General features: G+C 41.6%; 1 protein-coding gene across 1 annotated transcript in view; it reads left to right on the top strand.

Moving 5' to 3' along the window:
• Positions 1–23,732, top strand: part of npr2 (natriuretic peptide receptor 2) — a 96,998-nt gene that overhangs the window by 5,391 nt on the left and 67,875 nt on the right. Inside the window, exons 2-5 of the mRNA XM_080418733.1 lie at positions 9,608–9,789; positions 13,994–14,107; positions 15,562–15,697; positions 17,818–17,912. Of these exons, the coding sequence (XP_080274859.1) occupies positions 9,608–9,789; positions 13,994–14,107; positions 15,562–15,697; positions 17,818–17,912 (527 nt within the window). The remainder of the gene's footprint in view (positions 1–9,607; positions 9,790–13,993; positions 14,108–15,561; positions 15,698–17,817; positions 17,913–23,732) is intronic.

Here is a 23,732-nt window from a genome sequence, read left to right as displayed (position 1 = left end):
AAATCTTTTTGCTGAATATAGTCATGCAGAGCCCAGCCTTTCCAGGTTGATGAGGTCGAGAACTGAACATGTTGATTTCACAATGGCTACTGAAATTGATTGACTGATTGAATACTTTATTAGCCAGTTTGGAAACAGTAAGGCGGTGCAGTTACAAAAGCCATGCTAAAAGGGGGACTTCCTCTTTCATTGGTGTGTGCCTAAACCTTAAACCTTTAACTTCATAAAAACCATGCCTAACCCTAACCTTTAACTTCACAAAAACTATGCCTAAACCTAACCTTAATCCTAACCCTAACCTCACAAAAACTATGCCTAAACCTAACCTAAAAACCACGTCGACCTGGGCGAACCACCGGGAAAAGAGAGAGTCCGTGCTGAAAGGATAACATAAAAAGCCGCGGGGGGCTTGTTTTCATTGTGGTCCATTGTACTCAATTCATCATCAATTGACCACAAAGTGGTTGACTAAAGACCAAAGTGACCTGTTAATACAGTGGTTCTCAACCTGTGGGTTGGGTAAGGGGGGTCCCCAGATGACGGTGAAGTGACAATTTAAGGACCTTTAAGACCTTTTTAATACCTAAACAAAAAGAAAGAAAGAAAAGGAAAAATAAATTAAAAGAAATCCCATTACTGCATCAAAAGTAATCAACAAACTATACTATAAAAACTGATCAAGCATTGGCAGAGACATGGTGATGCTGCTGCCTTTGGTAGCTATACGCAGAGGATTTGGAACTTACTCCCCCTGCATATAGACAGGCAACCTCGGTTGATGGCTTTAAGAGGCAGCTAAAAACCCACTTTTATGACCTTGCCTTTAACTGATCTTAACTGTTCCCCCCCCCCCTTTTCATTTAATTGTTTTAATTTTACTGTTGACTAGATTTGAACTTATTGCTTTGTTCAACCTGTGTTTTTAACTTGAATGTAAAGCACTTTGAACTACATTTATGTCTGAAAGGTGCTCTATAAATAAAGATTATTATTATTATTATTATTAAATTGTCAAATAATAAAAACCTTGGAGATCAGCTATTTTCACAATATTCATCTGTGGAACCGAGTCAAACTAAATGTAATGCCTCAACTCCTACAATTCCAAGTGCTTGTCAGGGTGGGTTCAAATATGATTATTTTTGGGGGGGTCGCCGCCTGAAAAGGTTGAGAACCACTATTAGATGAATGGTCGGTGAGGAGACACAGCATTAAAGCTGCTGCTGCAGTAACACTAAAGGACACAATGGATAAATAGAGGGTGTCGAGGTAGTTAGAGGGTGTTAGATCAGGAAAAGAGACAAGCTGCCAAACCTCTTCCCCCCCAAAAGCCCTTGAGGGGAGCTTTAGAGCTGTCGCGTTAAGCCTGATTTATACTTCCGGCGATGGCAGATCTGCGAGCTTGTAGATCTGCTGCCGTCGGCGCACGACAGCATTGTACGTCAAGCATACGTTAAGCCGGTGGTTCTCAAACATTTTCATGTCAATGACCCCCAAAATGTATCCGGCCGCGGACCCCCATCTGAAAAGATGTTGTGCCAGGGAGGGACCCCCAGAAGAGTAGTTTTGTGTTTTAAAAAAAAAGTCAAAATGATTCCAAAATGTTGAAGAAAATAAGCAAATCTACAAGCTCACATTGTGAGTTGTAGATCGGCCATTCTTTAAAAGGCCAAAGCATTAAATAGGCCTAGGGTTAAAGCGAAACTCATTGTGATGACAATGTTTTAACTAATAATGCCGGGGACCCCGCCTTACAATCCCTTCAAGGACCCCCCTGGGGTCCCCGCCCCGGCCCCCACATTGAGAACCACTGCATTTAGGCACTTTACTTCGTCATGCATGCGCTTGTAGATCTGCTATATACCGTCGGTGCGCGACAGCAGCCGTAAAGGAGCATGATGCGACCGGGGACTTATCTGTGTCATTTTCGATTTCTTTGGCTATTAAAAAATAGCAGATATACTAGCTCATAGCGCGGCACCATGAGCTTGTAGATCTGATATTTTAGAAAAATCGAGAAGATTTGTGCAAATCTTTGGTTTGTTAAAACGAAGATTTGTCAAATATTTTGTTCCAGGGACCTCCAGAAGCAAAGATTTGAGTTACAGATGTTCGCTTTAAAAAAAATATATATATATTCAAAGATTTGCACAAACTTGCACGATTTTTCAAAAATAGCAGATCTACAAGCTCGTAGCGCGGCACTCGGTGCCGCGCTACGAGCTTGTATATCTGCTATTTTTGAATAGCCCAAAGTATAAAATAATGGTTATGACACAGTATGCGTTTCCCGGATTGAATGGGGTTAATAGGCATCGCGCTCGGGGTCAGGGAAGCAAATGGTTTTGTCAGGGCTTGTTCCTGGCACTGGTGTTTTGGCTCGACATTCCATTCACTTTTATCCTGGCAGGCAGATCACCTCCTCCAGGCTGTCAACACTTGTGTCACCTGTTGACAATGTTCAAATGGTTTAAAAAGATGCCTCTCTCTGTCTCTCGGGTTGAGTTGAGGTAACCTTCCTTTCCTCCCGCCAGGTTTTTTTCTTCATTTTTTTTGTCAAATAGGATTTATTGGAGAATCGTGTGTACAAAACGAAAGGTAATACAGAGTAGAAATCTGTATGTATGCATAACATACAAATAACATAAAACCACCAATGAAACAACAGACCCACCAGGTTTCTTTTAGCAGTGGTGGTGCTGGACAGTAACTAATAACTTGTACTAATACAGTAACTAATACTTGAATATACAATACTTAAGTACATTTTTGATTTATTTTCTTCCTTTTTCTTTTGCAAGCTGATGACTTTCACTCCACTACATTTCAAATAGAACTATTTGACTTTTGACTCCACTACATATCTAGAAAGGGACACTTTGGATCCAAACTATTATGAATGAACCACTTAAGCCCTATTTCAAATATAGTGAAAATAGTTGCGACACGTTGTGAGCTTGTAGATCTGTTATTTTCACTATTGTTTTTGAACATTTCTAAAAATTCCAGAAAATTTCAGTCAATTTCTGAAAATGTACTTCGTAATTTGTACTTTTGAATACTGAAGTATTTACTTGAGTAGATACTTTGTCCACCACTGTTTTCCTTTAGAAACGTTAGAATGCACACAAAATCACAGTCAAAATCCTGAGTGTCAGTTTACCTCAGAGTGTAAAAAGTGACACTCTGAGTTATGTTAACACTCAGGATTTTACTATGTAGAATAGACCCCCACACACACACACATAAATCTTCCTGTATCCTAAGTCAACCTGTCGGCCGGGGACCACTGGTGGGCCTTGAGGATCATTACAAGTGGGCTCCAAAATAATTGGCAAAACACTTAAGATTTTAACATTATATTTAAAAAAAATCAATGTAAAAAAATTCCTTGGAATCTTTTTTTTCTTTAAAACCTTAAAAAAATTGCTGTCATTGTGATACCGATTAATAGGAACTTAAAGTTAAAGTGGTCAGATGGGTGGGCCGCCGTGCATTTTCCGAAACTATTTTCAAGCGGGGGGCCCTGATCCAGAAAAGGGCTCTGAGTTTGCTCTGAGTTTAAACGGGGCCAGAAGATAAAACGCTGTGAGAGGCAAAGAGCTAAGACAACAAATATGGTGAATGTCATACATTTAAACTTAAGAGTAATCTCAGCGGGCATTCTTGCTTTTGAAGCCTTTCATTCCATTTATAGTTGGTCAGAGTGGAGACGTCAAAGTGACTCAATGGCAGAGCGGATTCAAGCTGTGTTGGCTGTTGTTGTAGGGACAATAAGGACATCATGCATGTGTTTAGAGTCAATTTAAAAACGCTCCCAGTGAGTGTTGAAAAAGGGTGCCTTAACGGCGGCGCTTTCTCATAAGGGTCCGGCCGGCGGGTCAGACCGGGGGGTTTGACTGGGGGGGTCCTCGAACGGGGTTCCAGGCGGTCCCCGGCAAAATGAGGAACAGTTAAATGTCACTTCATATTTCATCGGCTAGACCGTAGCCCAATGAGAGAATGTACGAGAATGACTATTCCAGGTCACAGGTTTCACTCAATTGTCCAATGTCTAAAGGGGCTTTATTGGCTTGAGAAAACACAAGTTTACAGTGCCATAGCAAAAGTGGAACAAAACCACCACTTTCTGGCAAAACCGCCAGAAAGAGTTATACAGTACATCCACGTAGGAAAGGTTAGATTGGGATAAACCTTTGAAACAAATGGCTGCGGTATTTCAATGTTTTGCAAGTGGAGAGCAGCAGCAGCAGCAACATTATCAGGTACTAAATCTAATCTAACATAAAAACTCCCTGCACAAAATCTTCTAAAATGGGTGTCCATGGCCTAATACATCTGTTAGGCCACAATCTATTTGAGGGTCCTTGCCAAGAAAATGTTTGAGAACTGCCTACCTGCACTATAACATGCTGTGTGTTCATTTAACTCCATGAAAAGTATACAAATGGTGAACATCGGTACACTCTAAAGGTCCTTACACACCGGCGAATATGCAAATATACGCAAAATTCGGACTCGTTCCGAATAATTAAAAGACGCTTTTTCGCTTCGCGAAACTGATGTGGACGCTTGCATTGACTTTATAAGGTTTAAAAAAAAAACGTATTTATTCGCATGAAGAATTCGCCCCGGTGTGTAAGGACCTTTAGGAGTTAAGTCTGATTTATAGTTGCATGGGGCTGTTGCGCACAACACAAAGCCGATCTACAAGGTCACAATGCATGGCATGGCAGCACGACGCATTGTGAGCTTGTAGATTGGCTCTTTTCGGGGCACAGCTAAGTATAACTCAGGCTTTAAGCTGACACATTTGCTGTGTGTACACAAGGGAAGCGCAGGTAGTGATGTGGCATAATGAACTAATCGTGTAAACTGTCCTCTGAAAAGAAAATGGTGTTGCCGGTGTGGTTGATTCACTTCAACTGTGTCTAAAGTGGCGTGAAGTTTTCTATTCAGAACACGCCGTGACTCAGAACAAAGGCATGCTGCAGAGGTAAACCTACAACACCCCCATTTACAAGTCATAAACCCCCCCCCCCCCCAAACAGACCATGAAACCACAAAGGCCTGGAGGATAATCCTCTTTGAAAGAGATTCCGTTTTGAAAACAAACATGACACAGAGCCCACATAGTATGAAAAAACAAGGTAATCTATCCACTTAAACCCTTGATCATGGGTCCCCCAGGGGTCGATTCATGCTTGCTCCCCTCCTCTTTTCCATCTACACCAAATATCTTTGCCGCAAATAGCCAGTCTACAAGCTCACGCTTTTGCGACGCATTGTGAGCTTGTAATCACCTATTTTTCGCTGAATGTTCGCCAGGCCTTAACATGCACAGAATAGGGATGCTAGGGTTCAAGTGTTTAATTTGGTTTCCCTTGCTGTATCTTGGGAAGAAAAAAAAAAAAAAAATCATCATCATTTTCAATTTAAATATGGTGATGAGCCATTAGTTGCTAATGAATGTGCATGTGATTAAGCATGGAGCGAGCCCTGCAGTGTTTGTTACCTGGTGCTTGTCAAATCAAAGAGCGAGTCACAATCAGAACCCGTTTAATCCCCAAGCACAACAAATGCACAGGGACCTGGATTTGGTTACATTGTTGTGCTGACATAACAATTTGCTAAGGCAGTGTTTCTCAAAGTGGGGTCCGGGGACCCCCAGGGTTCGTTGGGGTTCCAGGGGGTCCCCAGCATAATGTGTTAATACTGCATTGTGGGAGCCAAGTTTGAATATTGTGTTTTGATAATTGCTGCTTTATTTTGTGATTTTGTATTTTATTTTAACAGTTCATGTATTGAAGTATGATTGTTATATAAGCTAAGTTAAAAAGGGTAAATAAGTTAATAAGTGTTTTTGTAATTCCTGGTGATGTGCTTTATAGGCTAAACAATAATGCTGTTACTGTAGCTTTAAGAAGAAAGCTTAGGTTGTGTAACTCAGAATTTAATTAAAATTGCTAACACCTTAGTGTTTAAGGGCTGTGTAGATTCGGTTGATGCTCAAGACAAGGTCAGAGCGACACGTTATTTTGACAAATGTGAGGGGTTGAAGCTCAGTGGCACTTTTTTTTTTCTTTTTTTTCTGTGAAGTATTTCTGCTCAATACAGGAGTAAAGAAAAGGTGCCGCTGAGCTTCAACCACTCACAAGCATCACAATCATTTGAACCACTTTGTCCATTTATATGTTGGCTATTCAAAAATAGCAGATCTATAAGCTCACACAGCGTGTCACTTTATGCCGCGCTGAGCTTGTACATCTGCTATTTTTGAAAAATCTTGAAAAATCTCGAACATTTTCAATAATTTTTATTCTTTTAACTCCTATAGGGGGTCCCTGGCACAAAACCTTTTCAGATGGGTTTCCGTGGCCAAATACATATCAATGTGGGGGTCCTAATAGGCAAACATGTGGCGAAAATAGCAGATCTACAAGAGATTTGGTGTGGAAGGAAAAAAGTAGTACAGACCGCCCGCGGGACTGGTTAATGAAGAATATGCTATAGGGCAGTGGTTTTCAAACTTTTCAGGCGGTGACCCCACAAAATAATCATATTTGAACTGGGAACCCCCCACCCTGACAAGCTCTTGGAATTGTAGCAGTTGAGGCAACTCAACTCGGGTTCCACAGATAAATCATTGTAGAGCTTGTAGATCGGCTAATTTCACTTTAAATTGTCACTTTGGAAATGTGCAGATACCCTGTATGCACTTATACGGTATGTTGGTTAGTTCACTGTTGAGTGAGAAAACACATGTTGCACAATAAAGCAAATCATGTGGGCAAATCATCAAAACTTTGCACAAATCTTATGGGGGGTCCCTCAATCTTTTCAGATGAGAGTCCGCGACCAATTACATGTACATTTGGGTGTCCTCGACATGAAAACGTTTGAGAGCCGCTGAAATAAAGCATCTCTCTGCAGATCCATATGATTGCTACAACATGAGAGTACCTTTTTTTTAACCCCCCTGGCGTTATTATGCATTGATGTTGGGCGCCCGTCCAGGAGACGGCAGGACTACTTGGCATGGGCTCCTACTGAGCTATGTGGGAAGACATGAGGTTTGTCGGGGTCTAAGCGGTGGTCCCGTGCCATCTTTTTTTTGGTCTACTCTTAACCCATTAAGACCGGGAACGCATCTGTGTTGCTTTAGATTTCTTTGGCTGTTAAAAAATAGCAGATATACAAGCTCATAGCGCGGCACCGAGTGCCGCGCTATGAGCTTGTAGATCTGCTATTTTCAACAACAACAAAAATCGTGGAAATGTGTGCAAATATATATAACATTTTTTCCCTCAAATCTTTGTGTCTGGGGGTCCCTGGAACAAAATGTTTTGAGATGGGGGGGTCCGCGGACAAATACATATCATTTTGGGTGGTCCTTGACATGAAAACAGTTTGAGAACCACTGATATTATAACAACATAAGTTTTCTTTTCTAAAAAAAAACTGTAAGGATTTAGAAGATGTTCGCTTTAAAAAACATTTACATTCAAAGATTTGCACACTTTTTCACAAATTAAAAAATAAATAAATAGCCCGCGCTTCGAGCTTGTAGATCTGCTATTTTTGAATAGCCCAAGTATAATATAATGGTTAAATTGGTTCAAATCCAATATGACAGATGCTTTCCCGGTCTTAATGGGTTAACACTTGCGGAAATGTCTGCTAAGCGGGACGGACTGCCTTGGAGCTGGCAGCCAGAACACACTGGCAAATGCTGCGAATGGAAATAATGCTCCGGCTACAGCCATGAGAGATCTCCCAGTAGACCGCATGAATGCAGAATGGGAGGATTCTGTTAGACCAGCGTTCTCAATCTTTTTTCATTTCAAGGACCCCCAGTCACGCGTCTTTTTTTAGTTTTGCTCAAAAATAAGAGCTTGGACCAGCCTGTTGACGTTCATGGAATAGGAAGTGTTTCATTTCCCCAACCAATCAGAGTGCAGTGGGCGTCGCTCCAAATGTCTTGACGTCAGGGCTCTCAATCATAGATATTAGAAACCTAGATACCTCATTGGCCTCTGCAGTTCATTGGGGCGACTGGTATCGCAATACACGGCTCTTCCGCAGGGAACCTGTCACTCAAAGTGACTACTGGCCAATCACAGCGCTCACAGCGCGTTGACTACTGGCCAATCACAGTGCGTCTTTTCCGGGACTTGTCAGTGCAATGGTTCTCAACCAGTGGTCCGGGAACCACCAGTGGTCCTTGAGGGAGTTCCAGGTGGTACCCAGCTAAATGATGGAGAGTTGATAACCAAATGGACCCTTATAGATCTTTAAATCTTGAGTATAACATTTCACACTGTCAAGAGTCAAATTGTTAAACATCTGCATTACTTACTAAACAAGTACACAATTAGAGAACGTAAACAATTGTTATTTTGACAACATCTTATCGAACGATAACATATTCAAAGTTTTGGGTGTGAGAGGCTAAAGCTTATCAAACGGTGTTCCGTGACTCAAATGCTGAATAAATAATGGACCTTGATATGAAAAAGGACCATGTCTCTTATTTGAATTTCACAAATAGAGTGTGGAGTTTGCCAAGTTCCAACTAACTAGATGCTGCGCACAGCTGCTGCCTCTCAAAGGGTTAAGAGCTGGGTTACAAAAAGACCCGCCCCCACCTGCCTCTGATTGGCCTACCGAACTTCCGGTTCTGTGACACACACGACAGCCCTGCGGAAGCAGGAAGCGCGCCCGAGATACGAACGCTTCAGAGCTGAAGGAGGCGTCTACCTTTATATGTCTATGCTCTCAATGCTACACATTGGGGAGGAGGAGGGGCGCGGGGAAGGGGCGGGGGCTGACGGACAGATTGATGAACCAATGGGATCCGACGGAATTTTTCTCCGGAGATTTTGAACCCGCCCCTCTATGCCAGATATGAGACACGCTAGGGCAGTCTACGCGTCTTTAGACAACGTTAGTTTTCTGTTTAGTTTGGGCAAAGATACTGGCACAAATATTTTACACAATGGATACAAAGTACGCTTTCCTTCAAATGGCACCTGTTTTGTATTCATGCTGTCTGAACCACCAGGCAGGCACTCTAACTTATGATCATATCATAGACAAATTATTTGTCAATAAAGTCCATTCATTTAGCGTTCATTTAGATCTTTTCTTAAATCTAACCCCAGAAATCTGAGAAGGGAAATCACTTCACTTTCTTAACCCATTAAGACCGGGAACGCATCTGTGTCATTTTAGATTTCTTTGGCTATTCAAAAATAGCAGATATACAAGCTATGAGCTTGTAGATCTGCTATTTTTGAAAAATCGTGAAACAAATATCTTTTTATATTTTTTTCAAAAAACTGTTAGGATTTAGAAAGGGTTAAATGACAAGATAACCATCATTCTGCTAGATTCAAACCAACTAATATTCACATCACGACTGAAGACATGTTTTTTCTTTGCAGACTAATTCATTTGTACTGGAGGGTTGAGGAGGGGTGAACTTTTTTCCAAGCGATGTAAGATGTATTCACACTTAGACAAGTGGCTAGTTAAAGACTGACAATTCTCCTTCATGTTTCACAATGCAGCTAATTCATTCCATTCCCGCTTTGTCTCTCCACAGTTGTGTACATCTGTGGGCCTCTCGACACGTTCCTGAGCATCATGAAGCTGTTCCAGAACGAGGTGACCGACCCGGAGAACTACGCCATCTTCTATCTGGATGTGTTCGCCGAGAGCCTGACGGAGCGAAAACCGTGGCAAAATAATGATCCCGAGTGGACTGACCCCATCAAGGTCTTCAAGGTACGGTATGCGGCACATAACATGCAGGCGCTCGCTCGCACGCGCTCACGCACGCACACACGCACACACACACACACACACACACACACACACACACACACACACACACACACACACACACACACACACACACACACACACACACACACACACACACACACGAGGACGGACACAAACGGAATGAAATCTAGGAACAGTCCATTTTGAGCTATAGCTGATTAATATCATTGTTCAGTACATTTTGTACCATTGTTTGGCCTAAATTCTTTGTAAGATTAATTGGTGGTGAACTTGTCAATGCCTTTACCCTGCGTCATAATTGGAAGCAGGCAGGGATTACACGTCTAAAAACTGCTATGTGGCACCAGTAACAGACATATTTCACAGTGGATGATATTCAATTCTCTGTCTTGTCCATTATGGACAGGCTCATAACTCAACCAGTTCCTGCATGAATCATGTGAGTAACGCTTAAACACTTAGCCCCTATATACGTCATATGACAAATAGCCGATCTACAAGCTCACAACTCGTCACATCACGCCGTGTTGTGCTGGTATGTCATTGTAAAGGACCAGAGTTGGTCGGCAAGAGAGACACCAGGACACCTGTGTAGTTTCTTTAAAAAATACTTTTTTTCTTCTCCCCCCCCCCATGAAAACATGACAATGACTAATTCTACGCCCCAAATAAATGGAACTTGACATCAAGACTGAGCTAACCTAAATGAGACATGAGGGGAACATATATAGTGGGTGATCAAACCACTCTTGACACAGAGGGCAAGACAAAAAATAACATTTAAACAGACTGCAACATAATTCACTACAGCACTAACTCATATTAAATAAAGAAATTACATACAACTGAAATGACAAAATACATTTCTTAACAATTGTAGTAATACATTCAAACTCATATTAAACCCCTGTCCCTCCCCATATGCACAGGGGACATGGTGCAGTCCAATTACTCAATCAGCTCCTTATAAGCACATGTGAAGCAGCTGGTCCTTTCTTTGGCCAGCCATCTAAACTCCAGCACTCATCAGAACTGATAACTCAACAAAAAAACTTAAATACAAATTAAATGACTCCTGGTAAAACAACTTCACCCTAACAAAATAACTTAATGGATGTACTGTACACTCCAGACTCCAGTCAGTAACTTTATCATCAAACTTGCAATAAACAGTATGTCCTTTAACCGGTTGTGTGTAGTCCTTCATGTATATAGTATGAAGTGCTGAAAATAATTTTTCATGACCCACCCCGCCCCGCCACGTAACCCAACCCGCCTCAACCCGCCCTGCGAACCCATATATAAATCTATGGCCTGTAGTCTCGCTGTTTCACCCCTGCTGGTGTCAGAAGCAATTAGGCTAGGTTTTTGCCGAACTTGATTTTATTACCTTAATAAACATTGTCATAAATACTGTATGCTTCCAGTCGCTAGTTTAAAGTCTTCTTTCAAACACCATGATATGTGTTTTGGTAAATGATGGTCCCATTTATTTTAAAATTGATGATAAAGTAGGATATGCTGTAGGAGGGGCGTGGCTACCTTGTGATGATTTTGATTGACATGCTACACAACCAATAGCATTAATTCCCACCGCCGCTCTGGTCCCAACCAGTAGCATTAATTTCCGGGTCCATTTTTCGGACCGGATATAGAAAGATGGCGGATTTGAAATCGCTGAAAAATAGACTTAATTTACGGTCTGTAGAAACCAGGGTCTATGTATGTGATTGAATAACTCGGTAAGAAGGCTATTTTGAGGACTATTTGCCAGATTTGTTGCCACAAGTCAAGCATCGACCACTCAGCCAGAGAGCGTTTCACATTCTCTGACCCCAAATCAAACAAGCCGACTAGACTGGTCTAAGGTTACTGAAAAGCCTCCAACTCTGCTGTAGTTTTCTTCTGTGAACGATATCCAAAAATAAACAGTGTTTCAAGTTCAAAGTACCGTATGTTTTGATAAAAAACATAAACTAGAAAAAACACTGATAGAAATGGCAAAGTGCAAGAGGGTAAAGATTTGAACTACATCATCCCTAGTGACTGTCCCTATTCTGGGGGCGAACATGGGGGGCGAAAATAGCCGATTGTGTAGATCATAGGATGGGATCTGGTACAGACCCCTGGGGGACTCCGGTCAACTAAGTATATAGGTTTAATCAGAAGAACCATATGCGTATCTCAAACTAGCTGAGTGCCTTCATGAAGTTAATACTTTTTCCTACTGGGCACGGCAGGCAGTAATCTCTGAAGAGAACATGTTTCTTGCCTTTCAACCATGCGAAGGAGTCTAATTCTTGCACGATGTTAATAAGCGAGAGGATGCCTTTTTATGGGGAAGCCACTAAGTCCTGCAAACCAGTGTGCTGAGAAATAAACAAGTGAGCTGCACAGATGTGAAGTTTAAATGGTCACCGGCGCCGCACAGCACTCAGTTAGTTAACCTGCCAAGTATGCACAGCAGTTTGACGTGGAATGGCTTTGTTAATGACATAATTAATTGATTATTCCTATCTCTGTCTAAATGGACTGATGCTTTTTTAGCAACATGAGCTGCGGGGCTCTAAGGATGGGGATGTTGGTCCGTCTGGACTCCACACCACCTACTACAGAATATTTTAAAAGCTTCTGGTTGGATTGCCATGGAATTTGCTATATACCTTCATGATCCTCAGAGGATGACCCCATAGTGATTTTGGTGACTCCCATGGCCTTTCCTCTAGTGCCACCATTAGGATGAAATGTCCACTCCCAATTCAGGCAATAACGATAATCTTACATTTTACTTTTTACAGCGTGGCTCTGCAAGGGGCTAGCTGTCTGTGAGACGGTCTGTGAGACTGTGTGTGTGTGTGTGTGTGTGTGTGTGTGTGTGTGTGTGTGTGTGTGTGTGTGTGTGTGTGTGTGTGTGTGTGTGTGTGTGTGTGTGTGTGTCCGGAGTTAATCTCACAAACTGTTGAACGGATCAGCGACAAACCTTGTGTGCCCACTCCACTGCCAGTAGACCACAGAAGTGCCTCCACAATTCCTGCCCCCTCCCTCATGTTTGATACTTTTTAAAGTATTTCACTTAAATTCAAAATATTTCTTTTGCTGTTTTGAAGCCAACACCAGGCTTTCAACACCACCAGCTAAACACACAGCGATAAAAGCTCTAATGAGGGTTTGTCTGTGAGTGAACTCCTTCTAACCTCGGTTAGGAGACTCTTCTCTTGGCTATTGTGCAGCATGTTAATTTGTCTGCAAGCCGCGACATGTTTTATTACAGCAATAAGCTTCCTTCAGAATCAGAGCCATGATTGGTTGTGGAAGTTTGTGGTTGGTTTTCTAAAGTGTTATTTAAAAACGTGTATCTTGTATCTATTTTTTTTTAGGAATAGATAAAACGTCACGTCATGATGACCTGACGAAGATGTGATCTGACATTGAAATGTTGTTGTTTCTTTTCTGTGCTTTGCACCCTGCTATTAAAGTAAAAAGGCTCCAATCATCCGAGTTGCTCCAGCGCCTTCTTTATTCACTTCTATGTGTTTGCTCCTGAGATGCAGCGGATCAGCCTGATTTTGGCCCTTTAAAACTCATTTGACCTCTGAGAAGCAGTTTGTATGCTGTACAGCCAGGGTTCAATTTGTAGAAAAAATAAGAAAAAAAACGAGAGAGAGAGAGGACATTTTCTTAACCACTTAAGCCCTGTATAGTTCTTCATATGAAAGTAGCGATGATATCTGTTCTACAAGCTTATGTAGAGGCCTGAGCCACACAATGGGGACTCTTGCAGTTTGGGATTTTGTCATCTCCATGAATAGGTCTACTGTCTATCTGTCTTCAGTCCATTTTTCTCCTCCGCGGGTTGAACAATTGACCATTGGCATATGCAGGGACTGATGAAAGGGATTTTTCAATCCAATCCATTGTCACATCCATTCTCTTTCATTCTGTGAATGGATGTACATTCTGGATGCAAAGTCTGTTCTCATGCATGTCTCTCATTTGCGGGATGGTCAATCGATCTGAAATTACACATGGGCGTATATATGCAGGGACTGACAAAACGGACTCTTGCACTTTTCCCAAATTGAAGCTGCAGAATTTTTGCCACAGGCTTCTCCAGGTATGGACTAAGTAGTGTATGACATTTAAAAAAAAGTTTCATGTTGTGTCTCTTCTCTTTCTCTCCCAGTCTGTGTTCGTCATAACATACCGACCACCCGATAATCCAGAGTACAAAGACTTCCAAAAGGAACTCCATGCCAGGGCACTGAGGGACTTTGGTGTGACTTTGGAGCCCTCATTGGTAAGTACTGTAGTTGGACCTTTGATCTTACTATATTCTACATTGCTACACAACTGCAGCGTTTATGTGAAGAGTTCTTTTTTCTGGAAATTATAAAAAAAATTACAGTGTGAGTGTACGAGAGTGAGAGAGTTTCTGTCTGTCTGTCTGTCTGTCTGTCTGTCTGTCTGTCTGTCTGTCTGTCTGTCTGTCTGTATCTCTGTCCGGTGCTAATCTCGCAAACCACTGGAGCGATCAGCGCCAAACTTTGTATGCATGCCGCCAGTAAGCCACAGATCTACCTCCTCTAATTTTGTTTCACAACAACGTTTTATACTTTTTTAGATATCGTCTCTGTCGGATGGAAAACCGACAGAGACAGAAACGGTTGTCAAATAAAAAAATAGTAGCAGATCTACAAGCTCGAAACGCGGCGCGAACCAAGTATGGTATTAATTTACGAAAAAACACAGAAAGTTAAAATATGGAGATAAGAGGTTTCTGCCCGACAACGATATTTAACTTGAATTTTACAATACGGTAGAAGTCAATGGGGCTGTGATCTGGGCTGAAACCTTGACCAAATTTGGAGTCATAGATACGTCATAGACCAGTGGTTCTCAACCTGTCCCCCAAAATAATCATATTTGAACTGGGGACCCCCCACCCTGACAAGCACTTGGAATTGTAGGAGTTGAGGCATTGCATTTAGTTTGACTCGGTTCCACAGATATATAGATCTATAAGCTCACACAATGCCTCACGTTTTGAGGCCCGACCCACGGGTCGCGGCCTGAAAAGGTTAAGAACCACTGTCATAGACTGCTGACATCATAGATGACCGATGTCACGGGCTGGTCACATGAAGTCCGAGATCCACATTGGAGCCGTTTCTACGTGGATCCTGAAATCCACGTCATTTTCTTTTTAACCCATTCAATCCGGTAACGCATCTGTGTCATTTTAGATTTCCTTGGCTATTCAAAAACAGAAGATGTACAAGCGCTATGAGCTTGTAGATCTGCTATTATTGAAAAATCTTGAGAACATTTGTAACTCAAATCTTTGCTTCTGGGGGTCCCTGGAACAAAATATTTTACAAATGTTCGCTTTAAAAAATATATATTCAAAGATTTGAAAGGGTTAAATAGAAAAAAAGACGTGAACCAACAGCACACCCCATCTTTCAGTATATTATTATTATATAATATTCAGGATTTTTAAAGTGGGCGGGATGAGCAGAAATGAATAGCAAAATCCTAAATTTAGCCTATTGTTTTAGATGGCATGTTGCTCAGACAGATGCTAGGTTCATTGTTTACCTAGTTTCTTTGAGGCACTACACTGTTCTCTGCATTCTTTTTACAGGATTATTTACCTTGTGTTTTGTAAGTCACTCTGGATAAGAAGCGTCTGCTAAAGGCTTAAATTGTAGTTGTAAATTGTATATATACGTCTGCCATCCCTCCTTTCAGATGGATTACATTGCTGGCAGCTTCTATGATGGATTCATTATGTATGCCAAGGCGCTGGAGGAGACGTTAGCCGAGGGTGGTGCCCAGAATGATGGCATCAACATCACAACTAGGATGCAGAACCAGAGATTCTGGGGTAAGCCCTTGGTTTAGAACCTTATAAACCTTGTACTTCATTGACTGGGGTCCCCCAGGGGTCCACACTTGGTCCCCTACCTTTTTCCGCCTCTACTCCAAATCTCTTCGTCGAAAATTGCTGATCATCAAGCTTTGTGTGAACCTGTTATTTTTGCCGAATATTTGGCTATGATGACATGCCTAGAATAGGGACACTAAGGTTCATGTGGTTAAGCCTGAATTACTGGTGGCATACACCGGAAAAAGGGCAATCTACAAGCATCACAGGGTCTGGTAGATCTGCTATTTTCACTTTTTCCCCAATGCGGGAGACTTAGACTTTGACTTAGTGTGACTAATGTGTGGGATGCACACAACTCCGCACATCACATGTCGGGGATGCTGTGTTAAGGCAGTCTCATTTTAACCGGGGACGCATCTGTGTCATTTTAGATTTATTTTGTTATTAAAAAATAGCAGATCTACAAGCTCATAGCGCGCTACGAGCTTGTAGATCTGCTATTTTTTTTTTATCGTGCAAATTTGTGCAAATCTTTGAATATATATATTTTTAAAGCCAACGTTTGTAACTCAAATCTTTGCTTCTGGGGGTCCCTGGAACAAAATATTTTGAGATGGGGGTCCGTGGCCAAATACATATCATTTTGGGGGAAAAGGTTTGAGAACCACTGATGTAGCAACAAAGAAACTGTTAGGATTTAGAAGACATTTAGTAGAATCGGCCTCAGGTCTTAATGGGTTAGGGAGAATAGAACCAGCGCACTCTTATGCTTCAATACATTTTAATGACAACATTTAGAGAGCCTGGGCTCTTTGTCAGCTCAAACATTTTGACCTGACGACAACAACAACAACAAACGTCTGATTGGAGCATATATGAGCGGTTTCTATTCTTCCTCATGTAAACCTTCTTTAGAAATGCTATGTGTTCTGCCCCATCTCCCGTCGTGCAGCCTGTGACCTGTGTTGACACAGGCGAGCTCCTTCTGTGTTTATTGGGGGGGGTCTATTTGGGTAGATAGCTGCATTCTGGTCCTCTTCTGGTGGACTTTATGAGGGGCAGTGCGGTTACCGCCAGAGCTATTGAGAGAGAAAGTCACGGCAGTCCCATAGACTTCTTTTGTAAACGAAGAATATTCGTGTAATATTCAGTGTTCAATGATTTATTTCCAAAACCAACCTATGGTTGATTTGGAATGTGTGTAGGTGTGCTCAGAGTTCAAAACGAGAACAAGAAGAATGTGGAAGTAATGTAGTTGCCATCGGGCGACCAGTAGTTCCAGTTGTAAACAGTGAATGCTCTGGGTGTTGATGAAGCATGCACCATACGTGAACCGAGTGATCGCGTAGTGGTGGGCTCAAATAGTAACTCTCTCTCAATGGGTCTGGGTACAGTGGTGTAAAGTAACTAAGTACATGTACTCAAGTACTGTACTTAAGTAACATTTTTAGGTATTTGTACTTTACTTGACTATTTTCCCATTTCCAATACTTTTACTTCTACTCCACTACATGTCAGAGGCAAATATTGTACTTTTACTCCACTGCAATTAATTGAAAACTTTAGTTACTAGTTTGTAGATTTTGATTATTATAACAAAACACACTAACCACTTCAGCCCTATATACATTTCGGCCATTTAGCCGATTGTGACGCATTGTGATTTTAGATCGACACTTATTGTCAGTTTTCATTCTGCAAACATACATTCGTTAATAACTTTAAAACTGGCCTCCCTATTTTTGGCATGTCATTACAGCCGAAAATAAAATAAAATATATATTTTTTCTTATTCAAAGAAATAGCCAATAGTAGATCTACAAGCAGATCTACAAGTATTGCGTAATACTTGTAGATCTCCATATATGCCCATATCAGTCGGTATGCGGTGCAACGTAACCTCTAGTTTTGAAAATCAGGCTTAAGTTGTCACTTTTTTGCCACCCACTAGTTTTGTATGAAATGTTGCCTCTGCTCTGAGAGTGGGGGGTCCTTGAAATTAAAAAGTTCTTCTTCATTACCTTGTTCCTTCAGGTTACACCAATATTGTGTGTTTTTTGTGTGTGTACAGTAGGTTAATGGAACACCCATAACACAAATGTTGTCTATGTGTTTAGGAGTTACAGGCCTCGTTACAACGGACCACAAGAATGCCAGGGACATAGACATCAACGTATGGGCAATGACCGACCACAAGACAGGAGAATATGGGGTAGGTGAACATATTAAGCCTCACGTACTTTACCGTGACTAGTCTGCAGTGGTGTGAAGTAACTAAGTACATTTACTCAAGTACTGTACTTAAGTACAATGTTGAGGTACTTTTACTTTACTGAAGTATTTCCAATTGTCTATACTTTTACTTCTACTCCACTACATCTCAGAGGCAAATGTTGTACTTTTACTCCACTACAATTATTTGGAAACTTTAGTTACTAGTTACTTTGCAGATATAAATTATTACAATATAAAACATACGTTAACCACTTTAGCCCTATTTTATACCAAGGATATTTGAAAATAGCCGATCTACAAGGTCATAACGCGTCGCATTGTGATGCGTTTTGAGCTTGTAGATCTGCTATTTTCAAACATTTTAGTACTTTTACTTTTGGTATTTTAAGTACATTTTGATACCAATACTTTTGTACTTTTACTCAAGTCAATTTTGAATTCTGGACTTTTACTTGTAACAGAGTACTTCTACATTGCAGTATTGATACTTTTACTTAAGTAAAACATATGAGTACTTTTTCCACCACTGCTAGTCTGTTACTTTACTACTCTTTTCCTGTACTCTTTCAAATGTTTCGCTTCATGCTGCTGGTCGCTTCCAACATTGGTGGTGAACATATTGTAGCTTGTTCTCCTGTTGTGCTCATTTGAAGTCACAGTTGGCAGACGAAAACATTTGCAGATTTTGTCAATAAGAACGTACACCAGCAATCCTCAACCTGTGGGCCATGAGCATGTTGCAAGTGGGCCCTCAAGTTTTTTGTAATTATTATTATTTTTTGTTGTAATTTCTTGATTTGCAAACTAAACATTTATATACTGTCTAATCATTTATAGAATTTGTGAAGATCGAAATCTTCAATCATTTTTGTTTTGTTTTGTTTTAACTATAATTACATTGTATTATGTTTTAATTGTATTGTGAAGTATGAATGTTTGGACCCCAGGAAGAGTAGTCTTCACTGTCGTGAGGACTAATGGGGATCCGTAATAAACAAACAAACAAAAGTAATTGACAGAGCACTAAGATTTGTATGATAATATAACATTAATATTAAAAAAATAATGACTTAAAATGTCATGGTATTTTTACCTGAAAAAAATATTTTCATTGTGATACCGATGAGTTGGAACTCAAAGTATACTACTTGATCCAAGCCAGAACACAATCAAATGATTGATCATTACAATAAGCATGCTCTGAAAATGCACGCGGCCCACCCATGTGACCACTTAACACGGCTGTCGTGTTAAGTGGTCAGATGGGTGGACCGCGATCACATCCAGAAAAGGTTGAGAACCACTGACGTAATACCGCCGACATTATTTTCTAGTTCAATGATCTCTGGTGGAAAAGGAAGGCTAGCAGGTCAGCTGTACAGTCACCTCAGTACAGCATGAACCACTCCATGTGAAACGCTGATTCATGCACAGGCCTATGGCCTGCATTGGGGTTCCCAAACAGTGGGTCGGGACCCATATTTGGGTCACGGACCACTTAAACTTAAAAATGTCTACATTTAAAGAAAATACATATATTACTTCAAAAGATTTAAAAAAGTAAAAAGAAAATCACAACTTTCTATCAATTAAAAACAATTCAATTTTTTTTCCAAAGTAAATCATAAATAAAATCAAATAATTTCCGGAAAAAAAATAAGTAGTGAAAATAGCAGCTCTGCAAGCTCGCAACTCGTCGCGAAGCGTCACGTTGTGAGCTTGTAGATCCCGGGCAAACCTCTCACTTCTGTTTTGGGTCTTGAGCTAAAAAAGTTTGGGAACCACTGGCCTAATGCATGTGTTTCTTGTTGGAACATAGTCTCACATGGCCAGACAATCGGCAGATCTCCGCTCACCGATACGTCTGGGGAAATGTTCATTCACGTAGGGGCTAAAACGGCAGAGAAAACCTCAGCTAACAAACCTGATACCACATCAATGTGAGGGACCACCCGAAACTCTTTGCCTTGGTTCTGAGATGCTCTTATTGTTTTTTAATATGTCTCAATTGTTTCCACTCGGTCTTAGCTCGTACATCAGTGGTTTCTCCAAAGTGTTCACGGCCCACGGCTGCCGTGTTAAGTGGTCTGATGGGTGAGACTATGTTTATTTTAATGATCATTCAATCGATGTGTTCCCGGCTTGGATCAATGGAACTAAAGTAGTATATATATTTTTATATCACAATGAGAACTCATTATTTCAAGGTTTTAAAGTAAACATTCCATGACATTAATTTTATTTATTTTTTAAACCCATTTAGAACTGGAACCCCATTACGTAACTATACATTTCAAGCCGGGAACCCCTTTTGGGGTTCTTGTTGCTATATACAGTACAGTATATAGCAACATATTTTTTTTGTAATTCTTTAGACACAGTAATAACCAATACCATTTATTAACCATTTACCATGTATTGCATAGGAGAAAATGCACTTAGGACTTCTGGTGATTAGTAGTTTCATTCCCTACCTATGTTGAATGCACTTATTGTAAGTCGCTTCGGATAAAAGCGTCTGCTAAATGACTGTAATGTAATGTAATGTAATGTAATGTATTGCATATATAAGCATTTACTGCAATAGTAACCATTTACTGCAATGATATTGCATTCAGATTTGGCGCTGTGACTCTGCTCATTACATATTACGCAAGCAGGACAACAGATCTGAAATCACAAACCCCCCAGAGCAGAGCATAAAATACAGTTATACATGAACATAACATTGAACCTTCAATGCATAATCAAACTACCACATATCATAGTACAATCCATAGAACCACGGTACAATGCACCGAATCAACCTATAACAATATGAACTAAATGCCACAGGGAGGAGGCCGGGGAGGTGGAGGGAATTTGAAAACCGACAGCTGTGCAACCAGCTGAGACAGCGAAGCACGTAGAATGAACAGTGAGGCTGCTTAAATGAACCGCCAGAGATGCACTATTGGAATGAGGGCGTGAGTGAGTTGGCTTGTAGCGAATGAGAATGGCGTGAGGTTGAACGTATACTGACTTGTGGGAGTACGAATTAATTAGCTTGTTAGTGAATGAATGGGGGGGGGGCGGGGGATGGGGGGTCCAGGGAGTAAACGTAGCATATAAACCTCCTGCCTTCCGTGCCTACATGAACAATTTTTTTAATACATTTTTGAAGTTTTCAAGTCGGCCTCAGGTCTAAATGGGTTAATATTAATGTGAAATTAGCATTACAAACGTTGTGTTTTGCCAATTATCTGGGGGCCCACTTGCAATATCCCCACGGGCCTCACCAGCGGCAGGGATCGCCGGCGCCGCCCCGCGTAGAATTTAGATGTCACCAGACGTCTCGTCTCGGTGGGCGGAAACGTCCAATCTGTCTGGCTGCGCCGCGGTGGTCAATTTACATATGATCTGTGTACGACCTTGTCAACAAAGCTGTCGATGAAGACATCCTCAATCCGCGTATTGATGAAGAATTAGCCTTGCGGCGGCGCTTATTACCCAACGAAAGGATATTGGCAGTCGGAGTGAGAGTTCAACCGCACTGCACACGACACCGAGCGGATCTTTAAGGGATCCCAGATTGTCGTGCGGCGGAGGATTTATTGCGCGGTGGTTGAAATGAGCTGAGTTGCATTTCCTTGGTGATAGACCGCGTTATTAACCCATTAAGACCGGGAACACATCTGTGTCATTTTCGATTTTAGCTATAGCCATTATTTTATACTTTGGCTATTCAAAAATAGCAGATCTACAAGCTCATAGTGCGGCACCGAGTGCCACACTATAAGCCTGTAGATCTGCTATTTTTTTTTAATCCTGGTAAATTTTGGCAAATATTTGAATATATATGTTACAGTATGATTGGAGAACCAGTACGATTGAAGAAAGCGCGCTCGTTTTTACCACCCACCCAGCACTAGAGGGAGCCACAAGCCAGGCTTGTGCACAAACATATATGGCCACACACACACACACACACAGTCACACACACACACACACACACACACACACACACACGCGCACACACACGCGCACTCGCTCATGCTTTTTTTGGTTTATTGAAAGCAGGACTGTTTAGATACTTTTATTGTGTTCTGGCTTTTGTTTTACTTTCTCCCTGACACACACACACACACACACACACACACACACACACACACACACACACACACACACACACACACACACACACACACACACACACACACACACACACAGTGATCCATGAAAAGAACTATTCTGTCCCTATCGGTTTACAAATCAAACGGCGCTGAGTCGACTAGTGGAGCGTCGGCCGGTCACCGCGGGCACTCGCGCCTGGAGGCGCGAGGGCGCGCTTCCTCGGCCTCAAGCTCCACTAAGTCGGCGCACCGTGCGTGTGAACGCGTGTTCAGCGTTCCCCTCATAGATATTATGGTTCCGCTAGCGTAGCTTCCTGGTTGCTATGTGGGGGGGAACAACAAAAGACAGGTCTCCGTCGGCGCATCAAAGCCCCGCCTCTCCGCGCTCTCCTTCTCCTCCTCCTCGGAGGAGGAGAAGGAGAGAAGGAGAGGACGGGACGGTTTAAAACGCGAGGAGGAGGAGGAGGAGGAGGCTCCTCTTCCTCGCGAGCCTCGCGTAATAACCCCCCGCCTCGCAGCGCCGTCCTCCTCCTCCTCCTCGCGAGCCTCGCTAATAAACCCTGTCTCGAAAAGCCCCGCCTCGCCCCGAAGGAGCCCCGTGCCTAAAAACGAGCGCTCTGTCTTCAATCGTACTGGTTCTCCAAACGTACTGTGACATATATATTTTTAAAGCGAAATTTTTTAATTCAAATCTTTGCTTCTGGGGGGTCCCTGGAGCAACATATTTTGAGATGGGGGTCCACGGCCAAATACATGTCTTTTTGGGGGTCCTTGACATGAAAAAGTTTGAGAACCACTGATTATAGCAACATACGTTTTTTCAAAAAACTGTTAGGATTTAGAAGACATTTGTAGAATCCCCAGAAGCAAAGATTTGAGTTACAAATGTTTGCTTTAAAAAATATGAATATTCAAAGATTTGCACAAAATAAGAAATATATAGCAGATCTACAAGCTCATAGCGCGGCACTCGGTGCCGCGCTATGAGCTTGTATATTTGTATATCTGCTATTTTTGAATAGCCAAAGAAATCTTAAAATGACACTGATGAGTTCCCGGTCTTAATGGTTTAAGCAAATGAGGCATTTGAAAAGCGTCTCGCATGGCCAGAGGAGCAGAGGTCTCTGATTCGTGTCTGGGGGAAATCTAAATTCAATGTATAGGCTTGAACAGCGGAGAAAACCAGCGCTGACAAACCTACATGAACTGTATGAACTGAGCTGCTTTGAAAACCAATCCTGATACCATATCACTATGAAGGACTGCCCTAAATTATTTCTGTGAAGCCATTGTTTTTTGTTTTGTTTTAGCCAATTCATTGAATTTAAAAGTCCTCAGATATATCAGTAGATATCTGGCTACACAAGACTGCAGTGAGCTCAGGTAAAATGCTAGTTTTTAAGTAAAAAAGACATGTACCGGTACCTTCTTTTCATAAATACTAATAAATGTTTTTAAGATTTATTTTTGAGTTTTTTATGCCTTTATTATTGATAGGACAGTAGGCTGACAGGAAATGGGGAGAGAGAGATGGGGAGTGACACGCAGCAAAATGGGAACTCGAACCCGCAACGTCAGGCTACATTCTAGCCTAGGTGCCCGGACCGCTGCGCCAGCGGTCTGGGCCATATTCTCACTTTTAATACATCCTGAATAGCTGATGAGAGACACTTTCCTTTTCTCTC

Source organism: Gymnoscopelus braueri (assembly GCF_963280865.1).
Source record: "Gymnoscopelus braueri genome assembly, chromosome: 22".
In the NCBI taxonomy this organism is placed as follows: Eukaryota; Metazoa; Chordata; class Actinopteri; order Myctophiformes; family Myctophidae; genus Gymnoscopelus; species Gymnoscopelus braueri.
This window is presented reverse-complemented; position numbering and strand designations above follow the sequence as displayed.